The 27,161-nt window shown below is 41.7% G+C and overlaps 1 protein-coding gene across 6 annotated transcripts in view; it reads right to left on the bottom strand.

Annotated features, from left to right (window-relative positions):
• RGL1 (ral guanine nucleotide dissociation stimulator like 1) overlaps positions 1 to 27,161 on the bottom strand; it is a 294,657-nt gene that overhangs the window by 71,407 nt on the left and 196,089 nt on the right. For all 6 annotated transcript variants that reach the window (XM_003357576.5, XM_005667818.3, XM_021063811.1 and 3 more), the window contains one exon: positions 23,061 to 23,269. In XM_003357576.5, coding sequence (XP_003357624.3) covers positions 23,061 to 23,269 — 209 coding nt within the window. The remainder of the gene's footprint in view (positions 1 to 23,060; positions 23,270 to 27,161) is intronic.

Below are 27,161 nucleotides of genomic sequence, written 5' to 3'. Positions count from 1 at the left end.
AGTGCAGGGAACTATACTCAATATTCTATAATAGCCTATAAGGAAAAAAGAATCTGAAAATAAAGTTACATATGCATGTATAACTGAATCACTTTGCCGTACCCAGAAACTACCACAACACTGTAACTCAACTCTACTTCGATTTTTTAAAAAGTTTAAAAAAAAAAAATACATGAATTGTCCCCTAAATCTTCAAAGTTAAGATTTGAAAATTTTTGTTTGTGCACTTGTTTTCTTTTTTAGCACTGCACCCACAGCATATGGAAGTCCCAGACTAGGGGTTGAATCAGAGCTGTACTTGCCGGCCTATATACCACAGCCACAACAACACGGGATCCAAGCTGCATCTGCAACCTACACCACAGCTCACAGCAATGCCAGATCCTTAACCCAGTGAGCGGAGCCAGGGATTGAACCTGCATCCTCATTGATACTAGTCGGATTCATTTCCGCTGAGCCATGACAGGAACTCCCAAGCATCTGCATTTAGAATGCTTATTACTGGAGTTCCCGTTGTGGCTCAGGGGTTAACAAATACGACTAGGAACCATGAGGTTTTGGGTTTGATGCCTGGCTTTGCTCAGTGGGTTAAGGATCCGGCATTGCCGTGAGCTGTGGTGTAGGTCACAGATGTGGCTCGGATCCCGAGTTGCTATGGCCCTGACGTTGGCCGGCAGCTACAGCTCCGATTAGACCCCTAGCCTGGGAACCTCCATATGCCACAGGTGCAGCCCTAAAAAAGACAAAAAAAAAAAAAAAGATTACTTAGGCACCAATACATTGTATTATATAATTATGTATTAATATATTTTATTATACTATATAAGTATGTATTGTATTTTATGAATATATAATTATATTAATAACAGATTCAAACTAATGAGCATATTAATAGCAAAAATAAGTATTTAAAAAATTACTTTAGTGCATCGAGTCGTGCTCACAGCTACTTAATAAATTTCTACTAAATGGGGGGAAAAAAGCCCTTCCCTGGCTCCCATTCTCCACTCAGAGAAAAGGCCAAAGTCTTGCGACTCACGAAGCCCTAAGCGACCTGCCCTGATACCTCTACCACGTCTCCTACACTCGCTCACTCTGCCTCTGCCTCCCTGGCTGCCTTGCTCCTCCCTCCACACACCAGGCATCCCTCCTGCCTCAGCATCCCTGCACCTGCGGCTGCCCCTTCCCACAGCCACACCAATGGTGCACTCCCTGGGCTCCTGCAGGTCTTTGCCCCAAAGGCCCTTAATCCGTGAGGCCACCCCTGACCACTTTATGTAAAACCAGTGCTAACATCACTGATTTATCCTCCTCCACAGTCTTTACCCGCTTCTAGTATACTTTGCAATTAACAGTCATGTGTTCATTGTCCGTTAGAACACAAACTCCATGAGAGCAGGACTTTTGTCTCTTGAGAGCTCAAAACAGTGCCTGGCATCCAACAGGCATGTTGATGGCTATTTGTCGGGAGCCAGTGAATGGTCTAGTGGGATTCCCTAAGCAGACATGAAAATGAACTTCCCAACAACTAGGTTCACATATGTCTCTGCAAAAGCAACATCTGGCTTTTTGCTTATACAAGTATCTTAACACCTGCCTATGTCTTCATTTGTAACCACCTAGGAGCTTAAAAAAAAAAAAAAAAAAAAAAAGCTTTGGACAGCTTTAGAATCATTACAAAATCTAAAAGTCAAATGCAAAAGGAATAAAGTTTTAAGATCTTAAAACTGAGTTCTTGAGGGTATAAGCAATATGAAAATGCAATATCTATCTATCTATCTATCTATATATATATATATATATATCAGTTTTACAAAAGAGAATTTTAGAAGCAATATAAAATTTAAAAGCCTGTAACCTTCTAGAATTTAATGGATTGGGGAAGGATTGATTATTCGACTCTGCACTTTTTTTTTTTTAACATTAAGGAGAATTAAAACTTTATAGAAAAAAAACTAGACCAGCATTGGAATCAAGAACTCTTTAATGTTCCAGCTAGGTCACTGGAGAGTTATGAGATTAAGCATGTTTCTTTGATGTTTCCTGGACCCTCTCATAGCTTCCCATCAAAAACCAAAGTCAGGTTCAATTCATTTGCTCCAGGGGAGTAAATAAAGGGTGTGTATGTGTGCGTGTTTAATTAATGAGTAGCTACAGACAAACCTGCCAACAATGTCACCTCCGATTTCTGCAAAGCTTCCCTAGGATTTAAGATCAAAGCTCCAACCTCTTAAGAAGGCTTACCAGTGAGAAACTGCCCTTCTTTAAGTGGGAATTCATAAAACTTAAAAAATACAAATTGTCAGAATTACTTTTGACATGCTTTTTCTCTGTATCACAAGGTAAAAGATTTACAAAAGTCTCCCAAAGTACAGTCTTTAGCAATTACTTACTACAGACTAAAAATTACTAGAAAAAGAAAAAAACAATGTTTAACTGGTTGCTAACACTTAAACAGGAAAGAGTTATTTCTAGGGTGGGGGAGGATATATTGTTTGGAGCCTATATGAGCAGATAAAATGTTTAACATACATTGGAAGGGAACACCAAGAATACCTGTGGTTCAGAGAAATCTTAAGATAAAGGTAGCCCCAGGGGCAGCCTTTCTTGGGGAGGGTGCAGGGGGGCTTTCTAATCTCTGCTCCCCAACAGGAAAGTCTCAGGCACATCAGAACAGGATGCGGACGATCCTGAAGAGCTTTTCAGGCTCTGCTTGATGATGGCACGTGATCCAATAGTAACAGCAGTTAATAATTGCTGAGCGCACACTCTATGCCAGGCACTTTACAAAGATGGCTTCATTTAATTCTCACAATAATCCTCTGGGATGGTATTATTATTATTCCAACTGAGTGAGTGAGAAAATGAGGCCCAGAGAGCTTAAGTAAACTTGCCCTCGAAGACACAGCTACTAAGTAAAGCAGGGATGTGAACCTTGACAGTAGACTCTGAAGCCCAGCCTGCGTCGCTACCCCACTGCACAATCTCTAGCTATTCCGCTTACGTCTCCCTCCACCAAATGGTAAATCCTTGGAGGGTGGAAACCTTGAGCTTTCCATTCATTCACTCCGTCACTCACTTTTTCATTCATCTAGGCCTCATTCGATGAATATTTATGAAAGCCTATGTTCAGGTATCACTCTGACACTGGGGATACAGCAGTGAACTAACCAAAGCCCTTGTCTTCATGGAGCACACGGTGGGAGGAGAAAAATGATAAACTAATAACGAGCTAAGATATGCTAACCCGATAGTGAAAAGCGCAACACAGAAAAACAGGGCAGGTAAGGGTACTCAGACATGATGGGACGGCCTGAGGTGGCGGCTTCAAATGAGTGACCAGGGAAGGCCCAACGTGAACGTGACAATGAGCTGAAATCCTCCGGAAGGTGAGGGAGGGGGCCACACAGAGCTCTAGGAGAAGAGCGTGGAGGGCAGAGCTGGTGCAGAGCCCTGGGGCAGGGGCGAGTTGGCATGCCCGTGGGGACGATGCAGAATCGGAGGAGGTGAGCACGGGGGTAGCAGGGGCAGTTCAGGAGGGCTTCCTCAGCCGTGGTCAGGGCTTTGGATTCACTCTTTTATCTCACTTCCTGCTGTCTGCTCTGAGCCTGGAGTAGAGCCTGAGCTTGAGCTTAGCAGACACTCAAGAAACACTTGCTGAATGAATTAATTAATGCCCTCCACTACCACAAAGGAAAGAGAGGCTGGGGAGGGAAGAGAAGGGAAGAAGCTACTTAGTGGGGATGATGAAAGAGCAGAGGAGGAAGTCGAGGCAGCAACAGGGACCTCCCATGAAGCTGCTGATTCAAGAACCTCTGGGAGTCTCTGCTTTTCTAATCAACCCCGGCCTATGAACCTCTGAGGCATTTCTCTTGAACTGACCCACAAGAGCACGGGTCAGGTATGAGAAAAATGTTCAGAAGCTGACCTTGACTCAGGAGGATGACACGGCGAAATAGCCTACAGATGTCAGGAACACCAAGCGAAGCCTTGATTAAGACGGCGGACCATAAACCACAGAGCAGCAAGGGGGTTGTTTTCAGTCTCTCTGAATAACTAACATCCTCCACGGCAGGCACCTCTCCACCCAAGCCGGACCCGACCCCTGGGTCACGGCCACCAAGCCTACCTTGGAAAGGTCTTGTTGCCACTGTGGAGCCGGTTAGTCGCAAAGAAGACAACAGTCAGAGACAACAAGGCAAGAAAGGGAGGGATCAGCGATGGGAACAGAGCAGGAGGCAGTGTGCTTTCACTCCCAACTTCTGGCTCTCCAGGCAAAGCTCTCCCCTGATTAGAGAAAGCCAGAGACCTGGAAAGAGCCAAGTCCTCCCCTCCAGGCCATTGCCGTGAAGGGCCCTCTGCTTCCTGGCCCTTCCATTGGTCACATTATCTCCGTATTAGTCCCTGACAGTTCAGGCGACATTAACACAAAAAAGCACCTGGTATTTCTGTCCCACGGGATGGTCACAAAATGCTACACAATTTTCCTGGAGACTAAAACCTTCAGCCCCAGCCCCAACCCGCAGCCGTCGGAAACGGAGACCAAGAAAAGAACAGAGATTTTACCGCAACTACTCAGCCAGGGAAAGAAAACGAACAGGTGTCTCTTCCTATCACTTATTTCTCATGCATATTTCAAGTTATTTCTCCAGTCTGGTGGCCCACACCCTCGCTGTGAGGTTTCTTCTATTTTCCATTTCCAGGTCCTTGCCACCCATTTCTATTCTCAGGCCTGTTTTGTGCCCCCCAAGAGCTTGGTGGCTCATCACAGCCTCTCCTTCCGCCCGTAGTTGGTAACAATTCTGAACAATCAGCTGCATATCTATCTTGTTAACAAGCTGCCAGGGCTGTGGCTACAGTGAAGGTCAACAGAGGAAACAGGTTAGGATGGGGCGGCGGGGGGAGGGGGGGGAGCAGGCAGCACCCTGACAACCACAGAATCTGCTAACAGGTTGGGATTTCCCTTGAGTTTCAGATGAATTAATACATTATTAACAAGTCAACGCGAGCCTGTGGCTCTGTGTTCACAAGAAGTTGTTCTTGTGAGCGCTCTTCAAGAATCGTGTGAAAAAATGCTAGGTCAAATACAATGTCATTGAGGATGATGGTATCACATCAGATTTAGGACTGCTTTTCTCTCCTGTGTTCACCCAAACTCAATACAACATCGATTTATCTAAACGGGTGTTTGCTGGCAAATCCAGCAGAGGCCAAAGGCAAAAGGATTGTTTCCCAGGACTAAGAGCTTGATGTCAATCTCAAGAGCAAAAGTCACCCCTAAAAAGTTTTTAAAAAAAAGTCGAAGAAGAGAAAAGTGTTAAGAAAAACAGAAAATGAACTCGAAAACAGCCAGTCTCTTTTCCTTTTAAGGGTTCAGAGACATACCTTTAATGGTTTTCTTAACCATTAAATTTAACTGAATTCATACATCTACTTTTCAGAGCCATACTTTAGTTATGTGCCGCATCCATAACAGAAGCAAGGCGCAGTCCCCTCCTCTGTCTCCTGATGGCCTCCTACCTGGCCCTGTCACCCATGCAAAGGAGTCTTTACCTGGAGAGTCAGAGCCTAGGGTCCCTGATGAACTTAGAGAAGTTTAGGAACCCCTGAAGCCATAAGCCGAATTTGGTGACGTGCTTTTTTCTCTCTAGAGAAGGTCCATAGTTTTTAGCAGATGCGTAAAGGGGGTCTGTGATCAACCCCTCCATCATTTGCCAGAAAACGGTCAAAACCTTTGCTTTAGATTATTGATGCTGAATTAAAAACCTTCCAGTCACCACGCAGAATGAATGTACCTTGTCTTTCAAGGGTTTCTATTTTGTCAGTTTTGCTTTGTAGTTGCCAAACATAAGCACATTTTTAAAAAACCTGCTGGGCAATTTGCTATTCTTTTCTAAAAAAAGAAAAATAACTACATATCCTGCCTCCCTTTGCCAAGTGATTTTTTTTTTTTTTTTTGAGAGCTACTTCAGAGTAACATTTTAATTTCATTTCTAGAAGAGAAAGCAAGCCTGGTGAGGACCTGAAGTCTTTGACAGCATCCTTTCAGCATCCGTTCCAACAGAACCATCACTACCGCCCATAAAGCCAGGGTTCTGCTCTCTGGCCACATGTTCCCACGGAGATTTCCCACCTGAGTGCTGCTGGGCAAGAGTCAGGTCCTTTTGACAAAAATAAAGATTTACTGGCATTCTTGTCGTGGCTCAGGGGTTAACAAACCCAACTAGAATCCATGAGGATGCAGGTTCGATCCCTGGCCTCGCTCAGTGCGTTAAGAATCTGGGATTGCAGGTCGAAGACGTGGCTTGGATCCCACATTGCTGTGTCTGTGGTGTAGGCCGGCAGCTACAGCTCTGATTCGACCCCTAGCCCAAGAACCTCCATATGCCACGTGTGCGGTCCTTAAAAAAAGATAAAAAAATATTAAAAAAATAAAGATTTACCAAAGACAAGCAACCCAGCAGGGAAGAGAACTGAATTCCATTTTTCCTCATGGGATTATGGTTGGATGTAACTCTAAAACAGTTTCAAATTAAACTTTTCTGGTTAATCTAAAGCACAGGCACAGTCAGAGGGAGGAAAGAGGAACAATGCTTGGCAGGGTGAGGATAAGCCCTGTTCTTGGCTTAGGGCCACGCTCCAGAGCTGAGTGTGTGGGCCACAGCTGAGCAGGGCAGGTGGGCCTGAACAGATCAAGATGAAGGTGAATACACACCTGACTTTCAACTTCCCTGAGCCCATGAGCCTGGATTTTTAGAGTCAGTCTCCCTGACAACAAGTCCTTGTTTTCTATCAAATAAGTTATGAACAACTTCCCTAACAGACCAAAAGTTTTCCTAACATTATACTAGTTTTCCATTGCTGCTACAAATTACCACAAGTCAATTACACCAAATTAACATGTTATAGATGTACAAGTCAGAAGTCCAGCCCAAGTCTCATTGGGGTAAAATCAAGGTGTCAGTAGGGCTGTGTTCCTTTTGAGAGACTCTAGGAGATGAGCTGTTTCATTGTCATTCTAGCTTTCAGAGGCTGCCTGCATTCCTTGGCTCAGGGTCACCTTCCACTATCTTCAAAGCCAACCACATAGCATCCTATTGGTATTTTTTTACATTGACTGGTTGTGAGATAAAGGTAATTTTGTTTATTTGTTCGTTTGCCATGCCCTAGGCATGTGGAAGTTCCCTGCCTGGGGATCGAACCCCACTGCAGCAGCGAACCAAGTCCCCGCAGTGACAAGAGTAGGTCCTTCACCCACTGTGCTACACGAGAACTCTGCATCTCTCTGATCTTGTTTCCATCCTCACCACTTTGACTCTCTTTTGCTTCTACCTGTCACTTTTAAGGATTCTTGCAATTACACTGGTCCTACCCAAATAATCCAAATTAACTTCCTTATTTAAAGGTCATGTGATCAGCAACCTTAATTCTGCTCTGCCATGTAACTCGGCACGTTCATCCATTTCAGGAACTAAGACTGGACACCTGTTTGGGGGGGGGTAATTACTCTGCCCACCACAGATGGGAATGTAAACAATTATAAATGGTGTATCTTCTACAGTCTTAATGAAATAAACCCTTTTTCTCCCCCTGACAAAGCATGAGCCAGTAAGAGCATAGGATTTTTCATGAAAGATGGACTCCACAAAAGTTTTCAATGTTCTTTCTGATGTTAGAAGCATGATCTAACCCAAAGATTCTCATAGCCCTTGTTACAAACCTCTTTTTCCATCAACAAATACTTTGGTCTTCCTCAGTCATAGGAAGGAAGATCTCTCAGCAGTTTGCCTTTCTGTTTAAACCTAGAACATATACACCCCCTAAGGATTTTCTTGCCTGTATGGTCATCAACACTCAAACCTAGAGAAAATCTATTTAAACGCATCTGCTCTAACAAAAATCTTAAGAAACAGTCTTCATTTTCTAGGAAATTCTCACCCTTGTCAGGATATCCAGTAGGTCTGTATTGAAAGCTAAAAAAGGAAACAAAGCAGAGTTAGGATTTCCTGAAAGCTTTCCCACTCTATGAGTGGGATGAGCCTGCTGGAACCAACTGACCAATAAATCTCAACTTTTTCATGCCTAGTGGGACAAAAGACTCGGTGGGTGAACCAGCCACTCTGTTTGCTTCCATTTGATTTTGTTAGGAGTTAGGGAGGAAAATTACTAAAATAAATGATGAGAATGGCATGGCATTCTTTTGAAAAACCTTCCTATATAAGTGATAGAGTTAGACATAAATAATTCTAAGACGGGACAAAAGTGCAGGAAAAGTCATAATATGAGTTTAATAGTTGCATTTAATATAAGTGTCCCTGCTGTCAGAGGCAAGCACTTGGAGGTAACTTATGGTCACCAATGTAAGGTGCCGTGAGGCCCTCTAAGTAGGTTAGATTCCAGTATCTGCTCCCTGGCATGCTCTCTGCTCAAAACTCCCTCCCCTTGGACCTGGGAGAGCAGAGCAAAGACATTAGGAACCTTGCCTCCTGCCAAAAGAGAAGGCAGTAGGAGAATCCAATGAGCAATACATGCCAGCATGAATCTAGGGATATTTGGCAAATTCCTAGTTTAATAACAGAACTAATATTTTTTAAGATTATTTTTAAGTAATTTGGAACATATTTCATGCAACTCGAAAATGCCTACCCCACTTCTTATGCTAAGGAGGCATTTGTGCTCTGAGCTTTTTTTTTTTTAGGGCTGTACCCATGGCACATGAAAGTTCTCAGGCTAGGGGTTGAATCAGACCTGCAGCTGGCCTATACCACAGCCACAGCAACGCCAGATCCGAGCCGTGTCTTTGACCTACACCAGAGCTCATGGCAACGCTGGATCCTTAACCCACTGATTAAGGCCAGGGATCGAACCTGCATCCTCTTGGTTACTAGTCAGATTTGTTTCTGCTGAGCCACAACAGGAACTCCTGCTCTGAGCTTTTGAAAGGAGGTTTACTACAATCAGCTCACAGCTTCTAGGTGGGTGGGGAAAGTGTCTCTTAAAAGTACACACTCATTTAAGAAAATGAAAAGGCAAGCCACAGATGGGGAGAAAATAGTTGCAAAAAGCATATCTAGTAAAGAACTGTTTTCCAAAATGTACAAAAACTTCAAACTCAACAATAAGAAAATGGACCTGATTTAAAAATGGGCAAAGGAGGACTTCCAGGTTCCAGTCCAGCATTTAAGAAGCTTAGACGTCACTGCTTCATCTGTAAAAAGCTGGACAAGCTGAAAAATCAACAACCCTCCTTAGATCCATCAGAGAAGTGAGATCACGAGGCAAACCTCTGCTCACTGAAACTAAAGAGATGGACAAGTGGATACAGAGAACCACAATATATCAGAGCAGAAATCTCCATGGGAACCAGTGCTAAGGTTTAAAAAAAAAAAAAATCTGAACTGTAATTGATGAATGGCTGCAGGCTCAGTGTGGAAAAGTCTGAGGGATAAAAACTCCAGGGCACCACACTTTTAAGAGTTTTACCTCCAGGAACTTGACCAGGTTCTCACAGTTAATACAGGAGAAAAATCTCTTCGTGCTTTCAGCAAGCCAGGGAGAAAGGGAACCACTGTGAAATACACCTGAGCACTCTGTTCTTCTTAGCAACACCTGCCTCAGGACAAACTATTTTACCAGAGTGTAATCTGCTGAGGCTTTATCAGAGCTTAACCTACTTAGGGTAAGGAAAATACCTAACTTTAGCCTTTTCTAGATTTCCATCGGGGGTAAGGAAATACCCACCTCCAGCCCTTCTAACCACCCTTTCCTTAAAGGAGGAAATAAAAACTAAGAAGTACTAATAAGTTCATGTTCCAGGGGCACAGGGTCATCATGATGAGCATCTATTCATAAGACTGTGGAACAATTTCCTTACCCCGTGTGCACCCCATACATTACAACTACATTACTCAATGCCAAGTTCCTTTTACATGGTACATCATAGCCACCTTTTAATGAAAAATTACAATGCATGCTAGAGAGAGCAAAAAAACACATTTTGGGAGTTCCCTTCGTGGCTCAGCTTAACAATTGCAACTAGGATCCACGAGGATGCAGGTTCGATCCCTGGCTTTGCTCAGTGGGTTGGGGATCCAGTGTTGCCATGACCTGTGGTGTAGGTTGCAGACACGGCTCAGATCCCATGTTGCTGTGGCTATGGTATAGGCCAGCGTCTGCAGCTCTGGTTTAAGCCCTGGCCAGGGAACTTCCATATGCTGCAGGTCCAAAAAAAAAATTTTTTTTTTAAGAGACTGAACAAACATCAGAACCAGAGTCACATAAATAGGAATGGTAGAATTATCAGACCAGGAATTTATAAAAAATGTGATTAACATGCTAAGGAATTTAATGGGAAAAGTAGACAAAGTATAAGAACAGATGGATAATACAACCAGAGAGACAGAAATTTTAAGAAAGAATCAAAAAAGAAATGTGAGAAATCAAAACCACTACAGTAGAAATAGAGAATGCCTTTTATGGGCTCATTAATAGGCTGAACATGGCTGAAGAAAGAATTTCTGAGCTTGAGGATAAGAGAATAGTTCTAAAACTAAAAATCAATCAAAACAAACAAACAAAAACACTGGGGGGAGAAAAAGCCAGAACAGAATACCAAGTACTATGGGACAATTACAAAGGTATAAAATGTGTGTAATGGGAATATTAGAGAGAAGAAAAAGAAAAGGACAGAAACAATATTTGAAGGAATAATGACTGAGAATTTCCCACGAATTAACATCAGACACAAAACACAGGTCCAGGAAGCTCAGAAAACACCAAACAGGATAAACAGGCATATCATATTCAAACTTCGGAAAATCAAAGATAAAGAAAATTTTTTTTTCTTTTTTTCTTTTTTAAGGGCTGCGCCTGCAGCATATGCAAGTTCACAGGCTAGGGGTCAAACTGGAGCTAGAGCTGCCAGCCTACACCACAGCCACAGCAATGCCAGATCCGAGACACATCTACCACCTGCACCACAGTTGATGGCAACATTGGATCCCCAACCCACTGAGCAAGGCCAGTGATTGAACCTGTGTCCTCATGGATATTAGTCAGCTTTATTACCATTGAGCCAGTGGGAACTTCTAAAGAAAAACATCTCTTTTTTTTTTTTTTTGGTATTTTTGCCATGTCTAGGGCCGCTCCCACAGCATGTGGAGGTTCCCAGGCTAGGGATTAAATGGGAGCTCTAGCCGCTGGCCTACGCCGGAGCCATAGCAACGCGGGATCCGAGCAGTGTCTGTGACCCACACCACAGCTCATGGCAACATCAGATCCTCAACCCACTGAGCGAGGCCAGGGATCGAACCCGAAACCTCATGGTTCCTAGTCAGATTCGTCAACCACTGAGCCACAACGGTAACTCCTAAAGAAAAAAATCTTGAAAGAAGTCAGAGCAAAAAAAATAATAGCTTACCAAAAAAATAACAAAGATAAGGAGTTCCCATCATGGCGCAGCAGAAACGAATCCAACTAAGACCCATGGGGTTGTGGGTTTGATCCCTGGCCTCACTCACTAGGCTGAGGATCTGGTGCTGCAGTGAGCTGTGGTGTAGGTTGCAGATGCGGCTCAGATCTGGTGTTGCTATGGCTGTGGCCTAGGCTGGCAGCAACAGCTCCGATTCGACCCCTAGCCTGGGAACCTCCATATGCCACAGATGCGGCTCTTAAAAAAAAAAAAAAAAAAAAAAAAAAAAAAAAAAAAAAAAAAAGACAAAAAAGTAGCAAAGATAAGAATTATATCTTGACTTCTCCTCAGAAACCATGAAAGCAAGAAGAGGAATATTTAAAGAAAGTATTGAGAGGAAAAAAACCCACCAACCTAGAATCCCTTACTCTGCAAAATTATCCTTGAAAAGTGAAGGAGAAATAAAGATTTTCTCAAACAAATATTGAAAGGATTTGTTGCCAATAGACCTGTCTTGCAAGAAATGTTAAAAGTTCTTCAAGGAGTAGGAAAATTATACAGGTCAGAAATTCACTGTTAAATAATATTCACAAAAGAAGAAATGGACGATCAGAATAGACCTGTATTTTTAAAGAAGTTTAATCAATAACTTTCTTTTTTTTTTTTTTGTCTTTTTGCCTTTTCTAGGGCCGCTCCTGCGGCACATGGAAGTTCCCAGGCTAGGGGCTGCATCAGAGCTGTAGCCGCCCGCCTACGCCACAGCAACTCGGGATCCAAGCTACGTCTGCAATCCACACCACAGCTCATGGCAATGCCAGATCCTTAACCCACTGAGCAAGGCCAGGGATCAGAACCCACAACCTCATGGTTCCTAGTCGGATTCGTTAACCACTGCACCACGACGGGAACTCCAATCAATAACCTTCTAAAAACAGAAAGCACCATATCAAGACAGCTTCACTGAGGAATTTTTCCAAACATTTAATAAAGAAACTAAATACCAATTTTCTATAATCTCTTCCAGAAGATAGGATCAGAGGAACTACTTCCTCATTCTATGAGACCAGCTTTACCCTAATACCAAAATCGAAGATATTACAAGAAAACTACAGACCAAGATCTCTCATGAACACAGATGCAAAAATCCTTTTAAAAAAATAGCAAACTGGGAGTTCCCGTCGTGGCTCAGTGGTTAATGAATCTGACTGGGAACCATGAGGTTGTGGGTTCGATCCCTGGCCTTGCTCAGTGGGTTAAGGATCCGGCATTGCCGCGAGCTGTGGTGTAGGTCACAGACGAGGCTCGGATCCCACATTGCTGTGGCTCTGGTGTAGGCCGGTGGCTACAGCTCCAATTAGACCCCTAGCCTGGGAACCTCCATATGCTGCAGGAGTGGTCCTATAAAAGCCAAAAAGACAAAAATAAATAAATAAATAAATTTTAAAAATAAATAAAAATACAAAAAAGGCTAGGAATAGGAAGAAATTTCCTCAACTTAATAACTAACATCTACAAAAATCAATGGCTAACATAGTTTATATGAGATGTTACTGTATCATGGTTAACAATAAGAAATGCAAAGATTTCCCACTAAACAAGGATGTCCCCTCTCACACTGCTTTTAAACATTGCACAGGAAGTCTTTGTTAACGCAAAAAAGAAAAGAAATAAAATGTATACGGATTGGGAAAGAAGAGATAAAACAGTCCTTGTTTGCACATGACATCACTGACTATATAGAAAATCTGAACGAATCAACCAAAAACTTCTGGAACTAGTATGTGATTATAGCAATACTGAAGAATACAAGCAATAAACAAGTGGAATTTGAGATTATGAACATATCACCCTTTATATCAGCACCCTCAAAATTAAAACACTTAGATATAAATCTAAAAATAAATATGTACGATCTATATAAGGAAAACTATGAAACTTTGATGAAAGATATCAAAGAAGAACTACAGGGAGAGAGATAGAAAGACTCAATAGTGTCAATGTGTCAGTTCTTTCCAACTTAATCTATAGATTCAATGCAATCTCAATCAATATTTGACAAACTTATTCTCAAGTTTATACACAGGAACAAAAGATCCAGAACAGTCAACTCAATATTGAAGAACAAAGTCTACCTGACTTCAAGACTTGCTACAGTTACAGGAATCAAGACAGTTTGGTATCAGTAAAAACACAGATGAACAGATCAACAGAGTCAGAAACAGACCTGCCTAAGTACAGTCAACTGACTTTTGACAAAGGAGCGAAGGCAATACAATGAAGCAATGGGAGCCTTTCAACAAATGACCGGTGATGGACAACTAGACATCCTTGTGCAAAATAATGAATTTAGACACAGACCTTACACATTTCAAAAAATTAACTCAAAATGGAGCCTATACCTAAATGTAAAACATAAAACTATAACTATTCTAGAAAACGGCATAGCAGAAAACCTAGATGACAATGCTCTTTCAGATAGAAGACCAAAGGCATAAATCATAAAAGAAGAAAACCAATAACCTGGACTTCAATAAAATTAAAAACTTCCTTTCTGCAAAAGACAGTGCAATAGAGTGAGAAGACAAGTCACAGACGTGGAGAATATTTGCCAAAAAACACATCTGATAAAGGATTTCTATCCAATATATACAAAGAACTCTTAAAACTCAACAATAAGAAAAACAACTTAAGGGATTAAAAAATGGGCAAAAGACCTGAACAGACACTTTGCCAAAGAACATACCCTGACAACAAGCATATACGGAAAGATGTTCAGCATCACTTGTGTCAATGACGGTAATGCATGGAGGTTCTGGGGTGGGTGGAGTATTGATAGTGGGGGTATGTATGGGGGCAGAAGGTGTATGGGAAGTCTCTGTACTTTCCACTCAATTTTGTGGTGAAGCTAAAACTCCAAAAAATAGCCTATTTCTTTTTATAGTACACACTGAGCCCTCACTGCCTTGACAGCAGTGGTATGAGTCTATAGATTTATTTGTCTCTCCTACTAAATGGAGGCAGAGACTGGGTAATGTTCACTGTTGTACCTTCCAATATACCTGCTCCTAATAGGCATGAACAATAATAACCATTATTTATTGCTACACAAACAGCTCCTCAGCACCTACTGCCAGACACCAGTCCTCTCTAAGAGTAGAGCAGTGAACGAGACAGGCGTGGCCTCTGAGAAGGGGAAATAAGGAAGATAAATCACAAGGGTAATTTCAAGCGGCGGTAAGTGCCACGAAGAAAGAAAAAACAAGGTAACGGTAATTTCCTACGTATTTAATAGTTGCCGGCCACTGTACTAAGACCTTGATATTATCAAGCTTAACCCTCATAACAAACCCTATAAATGAGGGTTATTTTTCATTCATCTCATGGATAAGGAAACTGCAAATAAAATAACTTGTCCAAAGCATAGAGCAACCAAGAGGTGCAAAACTGGAATCAAATTTCTCTTCTGACTCCCAAGCCCGTGCTCTTAACCATTTTATATAAACCTGAGATATAAATCTCATGACTAGAGGAGTTCCCGTCATGGTGCAGCAGAAACGAATCTGACTGGCATCCATGAGGACACAAGTTCAATCCCTGGCCTTGCTCAGTGGGTTAAGGATCCAGCGTTGCCATGAGCCATGGTGCAGGTCACAGACGTGGCTCGGATCCCGCATTGCTGTGGTGTAGGCCAGCGGCTACAGCTCTGATTAGACCCCTAGCCTGGGAACCTTCATATGCCACAGGTGCAGCCCTAAAAACACCAAATAAATAAACAAATCTCATGACTAAAAGAAAGACAGGAGAACTGCTTTTCCCATAAAATATTCTAAAACCCTGAAATGAAAGGGGAGCATATTTGGCACTTCTGACAAAATCTATGGAAATAAAATGTTTTCAGGTTTCACATGCAATTGCTTTATCCATGCTGTGGAGGAACTGGCTTCCCTGGCAAGGAAAGCTTCTCTTTCTTGCCGGTTCCTGGTGCATCAGTTTTTACACATGAAGCTGTTACTACTTCAGGTGTCGAAAAATGTGGACTTAAGATAACATCCCAGTAGTAGTGATATATTTGCCTAAATCCTCCCAGGTGTCTAGAGGCCTTCCCTCCACAAAGAGTTCAATCTGCAAAGGAGTGGATTCAGGTCAGGGGATTTGGCCTGAGTACAGCACACCAACAGAAACACTCCAGACACACGGACTCAACAGGGACCTTGATGGCCCATGACCGATCTAACCACCGAGTGTCACTGGCCCAGCATCCAGTTTTATTTTGGCACTACCCTCCTCCCACCCCAATCCTCTGGTATTGTCTCTGTCATAGAACCCAGCTCTTACACCTAAGGAGGGTGTCCATTTTTATCATACAAACTTACTCGTATGCTTATATAATGTTACTCTCGGCCATTAAGCATGAGAGGACAGGAGTCAGGACTGGTTTTCCCCCATTATAGGCACAGTAGCTTGCAGAGTAAGTGGCAGATATTAAACCTCTGGTAAATACGCTTTCGAAGGACCAATGAACAGGAGCACAGATGTTCAAATGAACTGCTCACAACGGTGTGAAGGGAAGATCGCTCAGGTAATGCAGTTTCCAAAGAAAATCCACTGAGGTAGCAGAGGAAAGGACAGCTGAGCGGGATGGCCACATCACCCCTTCCTCTTTGAATGATACTAACAAACCAGGGGAGGTGATTAGTTGTGCCTGGAAAGAGCCTCCTAGTTAGAAAAGAGGTAGGTTTTACTTCCAGCTCTGCCTCTTACTGACTGAATGCTTCTGAGCCTTCATTTTCTTTTTTTTCTTTTTTTTTTTTTTTGTTGTTGTTGTTGTTGTTGTTGCTATTTCTTGAGCCGCTCCTGCGGCATATGGAGGTTCCCAGGCTAGGGGTCGAACTGGAGCTGTAGCCACCAGCCTACGCCAGAGCCACAGCAACACGGGATCTGAGCCGCGTCTGCGACCTACACCACAGCTCACGGCAACGCCGGATCGTTAACCCACTGAGCAAGGGCAGGGACCGAACCTGCAACCTCATGGTTCCTAGTCGGATTCATTAACCACTGCGCCACGACGGGAACTCCCATTTTCTTATCTATAAACATGCAGGTAGCGATAAATGAACTAAGATAAAGGCTATGAAAAAGCCTGGCAATCAAACACGGGTAAGAAACAAGTACAAAGACCCACTGGATGAATCTCCTCTCTGTGACCTAAGCAAGCAAATCCCAATCTGATTGGTCGGAAAAGCATCGTGTTTATAGACGTCTTTGACCTTCAACCAGAAGCCCTCCACTGGAAGAGTCCACTTGAAATGAAGGTGTAATTCAGACCACTGCTCAGTCCTTTCCAAACTGGGCCTGAGTATCATTAGCGCTTAGCAAAACTTCTGGAGACCTGGTTCACCCCATTCCACTTGTCCTTGCCGTCTGCTCATATCTGATATCAGAGGAATAAAGAACAATCCCCAGAAGAGCCCCAAAGTAGCTAATGTGACAGCTGTCCGAAGAAAAAGCTAACTATCTGTACAGACATTTCCTGGTTCCCAGTGAGGACCACTAGCTACAAAAAGGTTTCTCCCTACGTTTGAGCTTGGGTATTTCCAGGGGAATCTAACTTCCTCACCTTTAAATAGTATGTGGGGAGAATATATTTTTAAGTGAAATGTATGTTTCAAGTGAAAACAAATAAAACCTCAAAGCGCCAACACAAACAGCTAAACCACAATTCCAAAACTCTCTCTAGGTTCAAAGGAAGTTAGTGAGCCCCAGAATTAACTGTGAGCCACAGGGAGAAGCACAGAAAGAGGATTCCTGGTTAAGCACAGAAAACAGAATCATCCCAAGTAAGGGATAAAGCAGACACAAGGAATTAGCCATATACAACTTCGAACCACTATCCACTGGTCAGTCACAAAGGTTTACATTAGCAGGATAAAAAAAAAAAAATTTTAGTGTTTTCAAATCACAGAAAGCAAACAGTTCCATATGAGAAAAGCCACATGATTGGAAGTCCTAAGAAAAATCAAAGCTTGGAGTTCCCGTCGTGGCGCAGTGGTTAACGAATCCCACTAGGAACCATGAGGTTGTGGGTTCGATCCCTGCCCTTGCTCAGTGGGTTAACGATCCGGTGTTGCCGTGAGCTGTGGTGTAGATTGCAGACTCGGCTCGGATCCTGCGTTGCTGTGGCTCTGGCGTAGGCTGGCAGCTACAGCTCCGATTAGACCCCTAGCCTGGGAACCTCCATATGCCACGGAAGCGGCCCAAGAAATGGAAAAAAAATAATAATAATAAAAAATAAAAATAAAAAAATCAAAGCTTGACTTCAAATGTGCTTTTCTCTGGCAGGAAATGAATCTACCTTCAATGCATTCTTGACTGGTTAGAATCAGCACGTCCTATAATAACTTCATGGTGTTAATTTTACAAAGGATAAGCAGTCTACTCTCAAGAATCCAAGAGAAATCATTTTTAAAAGTCCTATCAGAACACCAGAGACCATAAACAAATCTACCACAATTTACTAATAAGAAAACGGTATAGACCTAGCTTACCTTTAGAAAAGGTAGTAAGTTCATGCAACTCAGCTGCTTACCTCCCATTACAGTCGTTAAAACACCCAACAACCATTTAAGAACCCAGCGTTTAAGAGAATTTGCATTTTTGGTTAAAATCAAACATTCAGCCACAAGCTCTAAGAGGGAGCAGAAAGTGGGGTGAGGAAGAAATACCCATGTTGAAGTCTGTACATGCACAAGTCCAATTTCTACAGAGGAAGCAAAGTAATTTAAGATTTATTTCTCTGAATTTCTATAGACTACGTCAGTGTTTCATCTTAAGTAGTTGTCTACTTTTTTCCCCAACGTAATTATCTTTCTCAGTAGAATATTAAGCTCTCAGGGGTGGATCCCAGTTCTGCAGGGCCAGCATATGTAATTTGCAGGGTCCTTATCATATTCATAACGAATATAAATTATGCAGAGGGCACTGCAAGTGAGGGGCCCTGAAAGTTAGGTACCAGCAGCTTTGCAGTAAATTCACCACAATGGTGAGAACTTAACAAGTCTCACATTTCAGCTTCATCCATATGGTCTCTTGCAGAACACTGGGTATCTTACAGACATTCAATACGTGTGGATTCCACTCATGTCAGAATCAACAAAGGAACAGACTATGAGATTAAATTCAAGGTCGAGTCTTGGCCCATCTAAAAGGTTCAAGATATATCTTAACTCTTCATTCAGTTATCCCCGAAATTATAAAGTCAAGTTATCCCTTAAACCCAAGTTAAATGTAATTTGAATCCGTGTTGATTCTGTTCTTTAACAGCTGTCATCTAGTAATATTTTAAAAATCTAAAAATGTCTACCCACTATGATAGGAAAACAAACAGGATTTTGTGTTTAAAATCATCAAGTAAAAGCTGGATGTACATGAGTCACAGACTAAACAATCTCGTTCCTGTGTGTATGTCCACTATTTAAGATGAGTGGCTGGAGTTCACGTGTACTCCTTTGCTGACTGTGGACATCTGTGGCCTGTTATCAATGGCATTGCCCCATAAGAAGAGGTTAGCATTCCAAAGGAAACTTGTAGGAGTTTTTGATGTGTTGACCTATTTCCTGCCAATAGTTAGAATGCTGCGTCCTCTTTATAAATATGAAATAGCAAAAAGAAAAATCATATAATTCTTCAGGTCTCTTTGTAGGTGGGAGGTATTATACAAATGAACAAACTGTGAAAGAAATGATTCACTAATCCCACAGGTTTATACACCAGGCTTAATAATTTAAGTATTGCTGGAGTTCCTGTCATGGCTCAGTGCTTAACGAATCCAACTAGGAACCATGAGGTTGAGGGTTCGATCCCTGGCCTCGCTCAGTGGGTTAAGGATCTGGCATTGCCATGAGCTGTGGTGTAGGTTGCAGACACGGCTCAGATCCCGTTGCTGTGGCTCTGGTGTAGGCCAGTAGCTACAGCTCTGATTCGACCCCTAGCCTGGGAACCTCCATATGCCACAGGAGTGGGCCAAGAAATGGCAAAAAAGACAAATAATAATAATAACAACAATAATAATAATAATTTAAGTACTGCTATGCAAAAAAACTATACAACTTGTGTACCTACGCTTGTCCACCTGTGCTGAAGCCCGGATCTTAACAGGATCAATGCATAAGAAAGGGAGTTCCCGTCGTGGCTCAGTGGTTAACAAATTCGACTAGGAACCATGAGGTTGTGGGTTAGATCCCTGGCCTTGCTCAGTGGGTTAAGGATCCGGCATTGCCATGAGCTGTGGTGTAGGTTGCAGACATGGCTTGGATCCCGAGTTGCTGTGGCTCTGGCATAGGCCGGTGGCTATAGCTCCGATTTGACCCCTGGCCAGGGAACCTCCATATGCTGCCGGAGCGGCCCAAGAAATGGCAAAAAGACCAAAAAAAAAAAAAAATGCATAAGAAAGGATAGACATCTTGTGACTATTCCTGAATATGAACATGTGAATAACTGAGTCAAATGCTCTTACTCAACATGCACCTATGAGGACAATATCTTGAGAAAAACTCACTTATCAATAACCTTATTCCCACTGTAAGAGAACTTGATCGTTAGAGGCCTTTCTTAAGAGTGATAGACATGACTGCATAAAAAGAATTTTAATGTCTTCCAAAAAAAAAACATTTGCGTACGATTTTTAAAACCAAGGGACAAATGAGGAAAAAATATTTCCAACATTTAAACAAAAAAAAAATAATTTTGTCAAAATATGAAATTATAATTAGATGATCAATAATTAAAAAGTCCAAAATAAAAATCCGTAAGGGATATGAAAAGAGAGTTTGCAGAAAACACACAAATGCCTAGTAAGTACTTTTAAATATGCTAATCCTCACTCATAAGTGTAAGAAACAAAAATAGAAAAACTATGAGCTACTTTTCAGTGGACAGATCCCAGTAGAGATGGTTTCGATGGGAGAGATGAAAATTCCCACAGCTGGAAGCGTGCAGGGAAAGCAAAGGAACAGACACTCCCATTCTCTCTGGACAGGAACGTGGTTGGTGCAACTTTCTGGAGGGCAGTCTGGCAGTATCTTCCACATTTTAAAATATTTATATATTTTGACCTATTAATCTTTTTTTTTTTTTTTTTTTTTTGTCTTTTTAGAGGTGCACCCGCGACATATGGAAGTTCCCAGGCTAGGGGTCAAATCGGAGCTACAGCTGCCGGCCTACACAACTCCAGATCCTTAAGCCACTGAGCAAGGGCAGGGATCAAACCCACATCCTCATGGTTACTAGTCAGGTTCATTACCACTGAGCCGTAACGGGAACTCCTCCGTCAGTCTTCTATGGAATTATCCTGCAGAATTCTCAAACATGTACTTAGAAAATATAAACTCAAAAGACACTCTTTGCAGGATTGTTTAAAAGATTAAAAACAGGAGTTCCCGTCGTGGCGCAGTGGTTAACGAATCCGACTAGGAACCATGAGATTGCGGGTTCGGTCCCTGCCCTTGCTCAGTGAGTTGACGATCCGGCATTGCCATGAGCTGTGCTGTAGGTTGCAGATGCGGCTCGGATCCCGCATTGCTGTGGCTCTGGCATAGGCCAGTGACTACAGCTCTGATGCGACCCCTAGCCTGGGAACCTCCATATGCTGTGGGAGCGGCCCAAAGAAATAGCAAAAAGACAAAAAAAAAAAAAAAGGTTAAAAACAAACAAAAAAACTAGATCGAGCTTAACTGTCCAACCACAGAATAACCCATTGAATAAATACCGTAAATCCACTAAAAAGAATATAGTAAATCTATCTATGATTTTTAAAATAACAGTAACTTAACATTTCTTGAACTTTCAATATGCTAGCCACTGTTATAAGTCCTTGATATATGCTAAGTATCTTACTGAGTAAAAAATCTCCAAGATTATTGTAGAACAAACTATGCACTATGATTCTACTTATACTGTAAATATATGATGTCATATGTAAATAAAAATATATAAATACACATGTATATACACCCAGAAAAACTGGGAATAATACAAAAGGAATGGTTTACAATTGTTATCTAGGAAGAATGGGACTGGGAATGGGACTTGGGGAATTAGAAATTTTTACTTTAATTTTTTACTTTTTATTTTCATAATTTTCTCAATTTTTGGAACTTTTCACTCTACAAGGACTATTTCTATTTTTAAAATGTTAAGATGTATTCTCTGCCTAATTAGATTATAGTGTTTAATTTTTTTTCTCTCTCTCTCTCTTTCTATATATATATACTTCTTTCTCTTCTTTTCTTTTTTTTCCCATTTTTGGCTGCCCTGCGGCATATGGAGTTCCTTAGCCAGGGATCAGATCTGAGCCTTAGTTGCAACCTAAGCCACAGCTGCAGCAATGCCAGATCCTTTACCCACTGTGCCGGGCCAGGGATCGAACCTGTGTCCCAGCACTCCCAAGATGCCTGTGATCCCATTGCACCACAGCAGGAACTACTACTTCCACATGTTTTTAAAAACCTAATGTCATTTAGCAATGTGACCACATTAGTGTTTCTTCTTATACCCTTCTATTGTACAAGAACTTTTAACATAAGCACCTATTACTTTCAAATTTTAAAAATCTAGTAAAAAATCAATATTCACTAACTCCAACAAAAACACCCTATCTCACTTCCTTCCTGATGCAGGAAACCCCATAATACAAGGATTTAGATGAGCACTCTAACAACTGTTTGGCTGACAGTTTTCTTCCTTCCAATATCAAGTCAATTTAATAATATTTTTCAAAAACTCAAGTTTCATTATAAGTAAAACAAAAATAGGGGAAATACAACTATCAATGTGTGAATTATAATGTGCACTGTTCTAGTTATTCCATGTTAACACATGACTCAACAGAGAGTTAGGAGCTATTTATGTGCATGTACATAATGCAGATAAGACATGGTGATTATTAATACTTATCCAACAATATGATCAAGAATTCATGTTCACTAGCTGTTTCCCACTACTGACTCCATACTTGACACATTTAGCACATTTAGTCTTTTTTTTTTTTAGGGCCACACCCACAGCATATGGGGGTTCCCAGGCTAGGGTTGCATGGGAGCTATAGCTGCCGGCCTACACCACAGCCATGGCAACACGGGATCCAAGCCACATCTGTGATGTACACCACAGCTCACAGCAACGCCAGATCCTTAACCCACAGAACGAGGCCAGGGATCGAACCCAAGTCTTCATGGATCCTAGTCAGGTTCATTACCACAGGAGCCACAACAGGAACGAACTCTAAGCACATTTAATTCTTACAACAACCTAGTAAGATTCCTGGTTAATGGATTATTTACTGGAATTATATTATAAAAATATGGAGAAAATTTTAGAGTGGCAAGTAGTAAGTGAAATCTATAAAAAGCTGAAACTAGATTTATAGTACTCCTACCTCTTTGATAGATTTTTATGAGATAGTTTTCCCAGAAATAGACTGAGAAGAGACTCCTGAATAATCGTCATGCCTTTTGTTCCAAAGGTCATTCCTTGCGCTTCATCCTTCCTCATACATCTCTCTCAGCACACCAACCACAGGGATCCAGAACCTTCTGCCCCACTCTGCACACAGCCTGACATTTCTGTCCCCTCTCACACACCTTCAGATCCTTACCTGTCCAGCAGCAGCTCCAGCACTTCTTTAGTGGAGGCGAAACCTCTATATGTTGACAGGAAGATGCTGATATAGGTAAAGTCATTGTCCCCAAAAGCTGTCAGCAGGTTCTCCACGAGCTTCTCCAAGGTGCCAGCTTTTATGGTCCTGATCTTACAGGTCTCATACTGACTGACGGTATGTCCCGGAGGCAGCTGGTCCCCTTCAACCTGCACGATAAATTCATGATTACAATCAGGATGAATGACTCCCTAAAGCAAAGCGGAAAACACTTAAGTAGTTGAAGCATAACCCGTCATGTTTTCCTTTGCTCTTATTTGATTTTTCTACCAGTCAGGGAAGGCATCCTCTCACCTGTGAGTGGGGCAGGGTGGGATGGTGGTAGAGACGTGTGGCGGCAGGTGGTATGTGTGTTCCCTTCTTCTCTGGAAGCAGAGGTATTACTTCCTAAGGGCTGCATCTGCTTCTACTTGCTTCCCTACCAAGAACTGGGTTGCTGGCATATTCTGTCAAGAATGTTTTCTATGACCCCAGGATCTAGCTGAGCAAATGCTGTCAATCATTGCCTTTGTATTGTTCCATGCTAAGTTTGCAAACTCATTCTCAAAGACAGCCCCTACCAGGGTGTGCTGGAACCAATCCACGCTGGCTTGGGAGAGCTGAATGTTAAATTTTTACATTTGTGTGAGCTGGCTGACATCATGTTGATAGCTTGAAAAAAGAATCAGCCATAGGAGGAATATGTTCTCCACAGACATTCAGGGAAATCTGACCATGACCTGATGTTCTTCAGTCTACGGGAGGCAATACGCTTTCTGATTCAATATCATCAGTTGGCTGAGAAGTGAATGTGCCAAGCAGACCTTGGGTAATTTTTGATGAGCAATGGAAAGGGTAGGTGAAAGCATGACCCTTGCCTTCCACAGATTTGCAAGGTACAAGAGAAGACATTTAATCAGGAAAAGCAGCTATCACAGGAAAACTGGGAATAACTGGGTAGACATAATTCACCTCGAAGACATAAAGCACAATACATAAGAACTGATTAGTGATAAAATCTGTGAAGCTTACAAATTGACTATGGGAGTTCCTGTTGCAGCTCAGCAGGTTAAGAACCCAGCTAGTATCCATGAGGATGTGGGTTCCATCCCTGGCTTCACTCAGTGGGTTAAGGATCCGGCATTGCCCAAGAGCTGTGGTGCTGGTTGCAAATGCAGCTTGGATCTAGCATTGCTGTGGCTGTGGCGTAGGCTGGCAGCTGCAGCTCCAATTCAACCCCTAGCCTGGGAACTTCCATATGCTGTGGGTGTGCCCCTTAAAAAAAAAAAAATTGACTATGAAGAAAGAGAATTAAACTGAAGAAAAATATGCATGCCTTACATTCTACAATAAACCTGTGCCTAACACATTACATAGTGATGCAATTTTCAAAGTTAACCTGTCCTTCCTAGGCACTAGGGGAGACCAACCTACAGAGAAGATGTTTTTCTAAAGCAAATACTCATTCTAAGTGATGAAAGCCATCACCAGGTGATGTCTCTGAATTCTATGTCTGAATTGTTTTAGATCAGATTTTCCTAAATGGAAATTATCAGACATGTGAAAATTAAAGAAAGGAGCAAATGAGAGAGAACCAAATCTCTAAATGATGATATGGAGCTTCCTACGTAGCATGCTTGCTGCTTCTTCACCTGGCCTGCCTGAAATTAAACCACTGGAAGGAAAATAGCAGGCAAGATTGCTTTTCGTGAGACCAAAATGGAGACAACCCCTTGAAGAAGGGGCTTAGACCAGCTTAACATCATCGTGGTTAACTGCCAGCAGGAATTAATATTAAGACTCCAGCCTATGTGATGGATGACTTGATTTCTTTTTTTAATTTTTGAAAGATACTTTTTCTTCACTAAGGCAAGGTTCTGCTTCAGGAGAAATACAAATGTTTCTTTAGGCCTCTTAGGCCTGCTGACTCAGATCATGGCCTAATGATTATTCTTAAATACTCTGTATATAGCTTTAGAACAGGCCTGATAGTAGCCATCTGTCTCCCAGGAGCTTCTTTAACTCAACAAAGGAACAACAAAGGAAAAAGATACGTGGTTTCAAAGCCGATTTATGTTTCTAATTCCTTGCTACAGTGTTGTCCTAAGGGTGTGCAATAAAGCACCAGATCCAAAGGTCCTGTGGTCAAGTTTGGGGGCTATAGAGTGAAAGCCCAATCGATTTCTTTCCTGAAGAATTTCTTAAAGTCTTTAATAAGCTAACATGTTATGAAACTCCAAGAGAAGGTTTACACATTTCCTAATGGGCTTCCCTTGAGTCTCAGAGCCTCCTGCATTACATTAGAATGAACCCATTTTAGAAAATGTTAGCTTCGTAAGTCACTCTGATGTGTTTAAAATTTAATTCACATTTGCCATTGTTCATTTAAAGACAAGACAAAACATTATAAAATAAAATGCTAGTTTTTATCTTCAAGTATTTATATTCCTTCAATCTCTTTTTTAATACCAAAATTTCAGGATATTCTGTGTGTTCTACTTTGTCACCTCAAAAGATCTGGTCAAAATAATTATCATCCTGATAATACTAACAAGCAGTTAATTAAACATACCTCAATGTCAAATGTTACCAACAGCAACCAAAAGGACTTCTCAATTTCTATGGATATTCGAGTGCTGGTTCTAAATCGAGCTTCCTTACCTGATGACAATGTCAAGGTTCCCTTACTGAACAATTTCCTAAGTGGATGATTCTCATTTTACTCACAATGCAAATTCCACTTTAAATCTTTTCTTACTGAAAGCACAACTATTTAAAAGAGCTAATTTTTTCCTAAGCATTGATGTAGCCAAAAATTCAAACACAGAGAAAAACGCTTGTCAAAGACCCTGATGAAGTGGGTCCCTTTTCCTGCCAGAAAGCAGTTTTGGCGGGAAGCCAAGGTTCTCCCTTGGGAATGGAATCCTGTTCCTCGTTAACCCAGTCGCTTCCTTTTAGCCTCCTTTTCTTCTGAGAAAGATCTCAGTAGGCTTGCCTAACCTCCGTAAGTGCCTTTCGCGGTTTCTGTTCCTCAGTGTTTGCATCTGTACCTTAGGAAGAACTATGTTGGAGCTAACAGAATGGCTAAAGAAATATTTTGAATATTTGTACTTTAAATTTTTTTTCCTCTAAATGCAATGAATGAGCATTAATACCAGCATCATAAAATGAAATACAGGAATTGCTCTGATCCCTAAAAATCATTCTCACAGAAATGAACAATTCACATTAAGGTGCCACAGCACATGCTTAATATCATTTTCTGCACATTGGCTAATAAGCACCCCGATATCTATTCACTACAGCAAGGGGACAACCAGATTTTCTGACGATGAGTTTTCATGTACCAGCATTCAAACAAAATACATTGGTGGGGGGAATAAAAATTTTGTTAATTACCTGCTTGTTATTGAAATTGAAGGACAAAACTACACAAACGTAAAACAGGAAAAATATCCTATGCCTTAGGGTCAGACTGGGGAAGCTAAAATTTTAGCTTTGTTTTTATAACAAAATATTTAATAGTTACATGATCTTTTCAAGAGACCTTAGGATCTGTTTTTGTTTGTAATATCTCAATACCTTTGAACTCTAGTAAAAAAGAAGAATTGAAGAGGTGGGGAGTGGGGCGGGGGGAGCCTTGGCAAACAAGTGTTTAATAAGCCAGACTCAGAGAGCAAGAGGGCTGAGCCTATCCTCTGGGTGAGCACGCTAACAGGAAACCGCTCAATCTGGATTGAATCAGAGACCATCGCCTTACTGACAAGATCATGATACCGAGGCCACAAAAATGCTTCATGATTGTTTTTCTGGCCAATCTCTCTGCCATTAGAATTCAGCTTTTCTTAAGAGAACATGTCTGACTCCTAGGGGGCAAACATCTAAAACCCTGCCCAACTGTCCCAGCCGTGGAATTTCCATAATTACCGATTTTGACATGAGGGGGACAGGAGAAAGAGAATGTGAGAGATGAAATGTGCCATATTTCAATTCTGTTTCCAGTCATTGAGAAATAGACTCTTTCACCTTCTAAAACATAAACTGTTCACAACTTGAGTGTTT

This window comes from Sus scrofa, chromosome 9 (assembly GCF_000003025.6).
Source record: "Sus scrofa isolate TJ Tabasco breed Duroc chromosome 9, Sscrofa11.1, whole genome shotgun sequence".
Taxonomy (NCBI): Eukaryota; Metazoa; Chordata; class Mammalia; order Artiodactyla; family Suidae; genus Sus; species Sus scrofa.
Note: the sequence above shows the minus strand (reverse complement) of the source record. Positions and strands in the feature narration are given on the sequence as shown.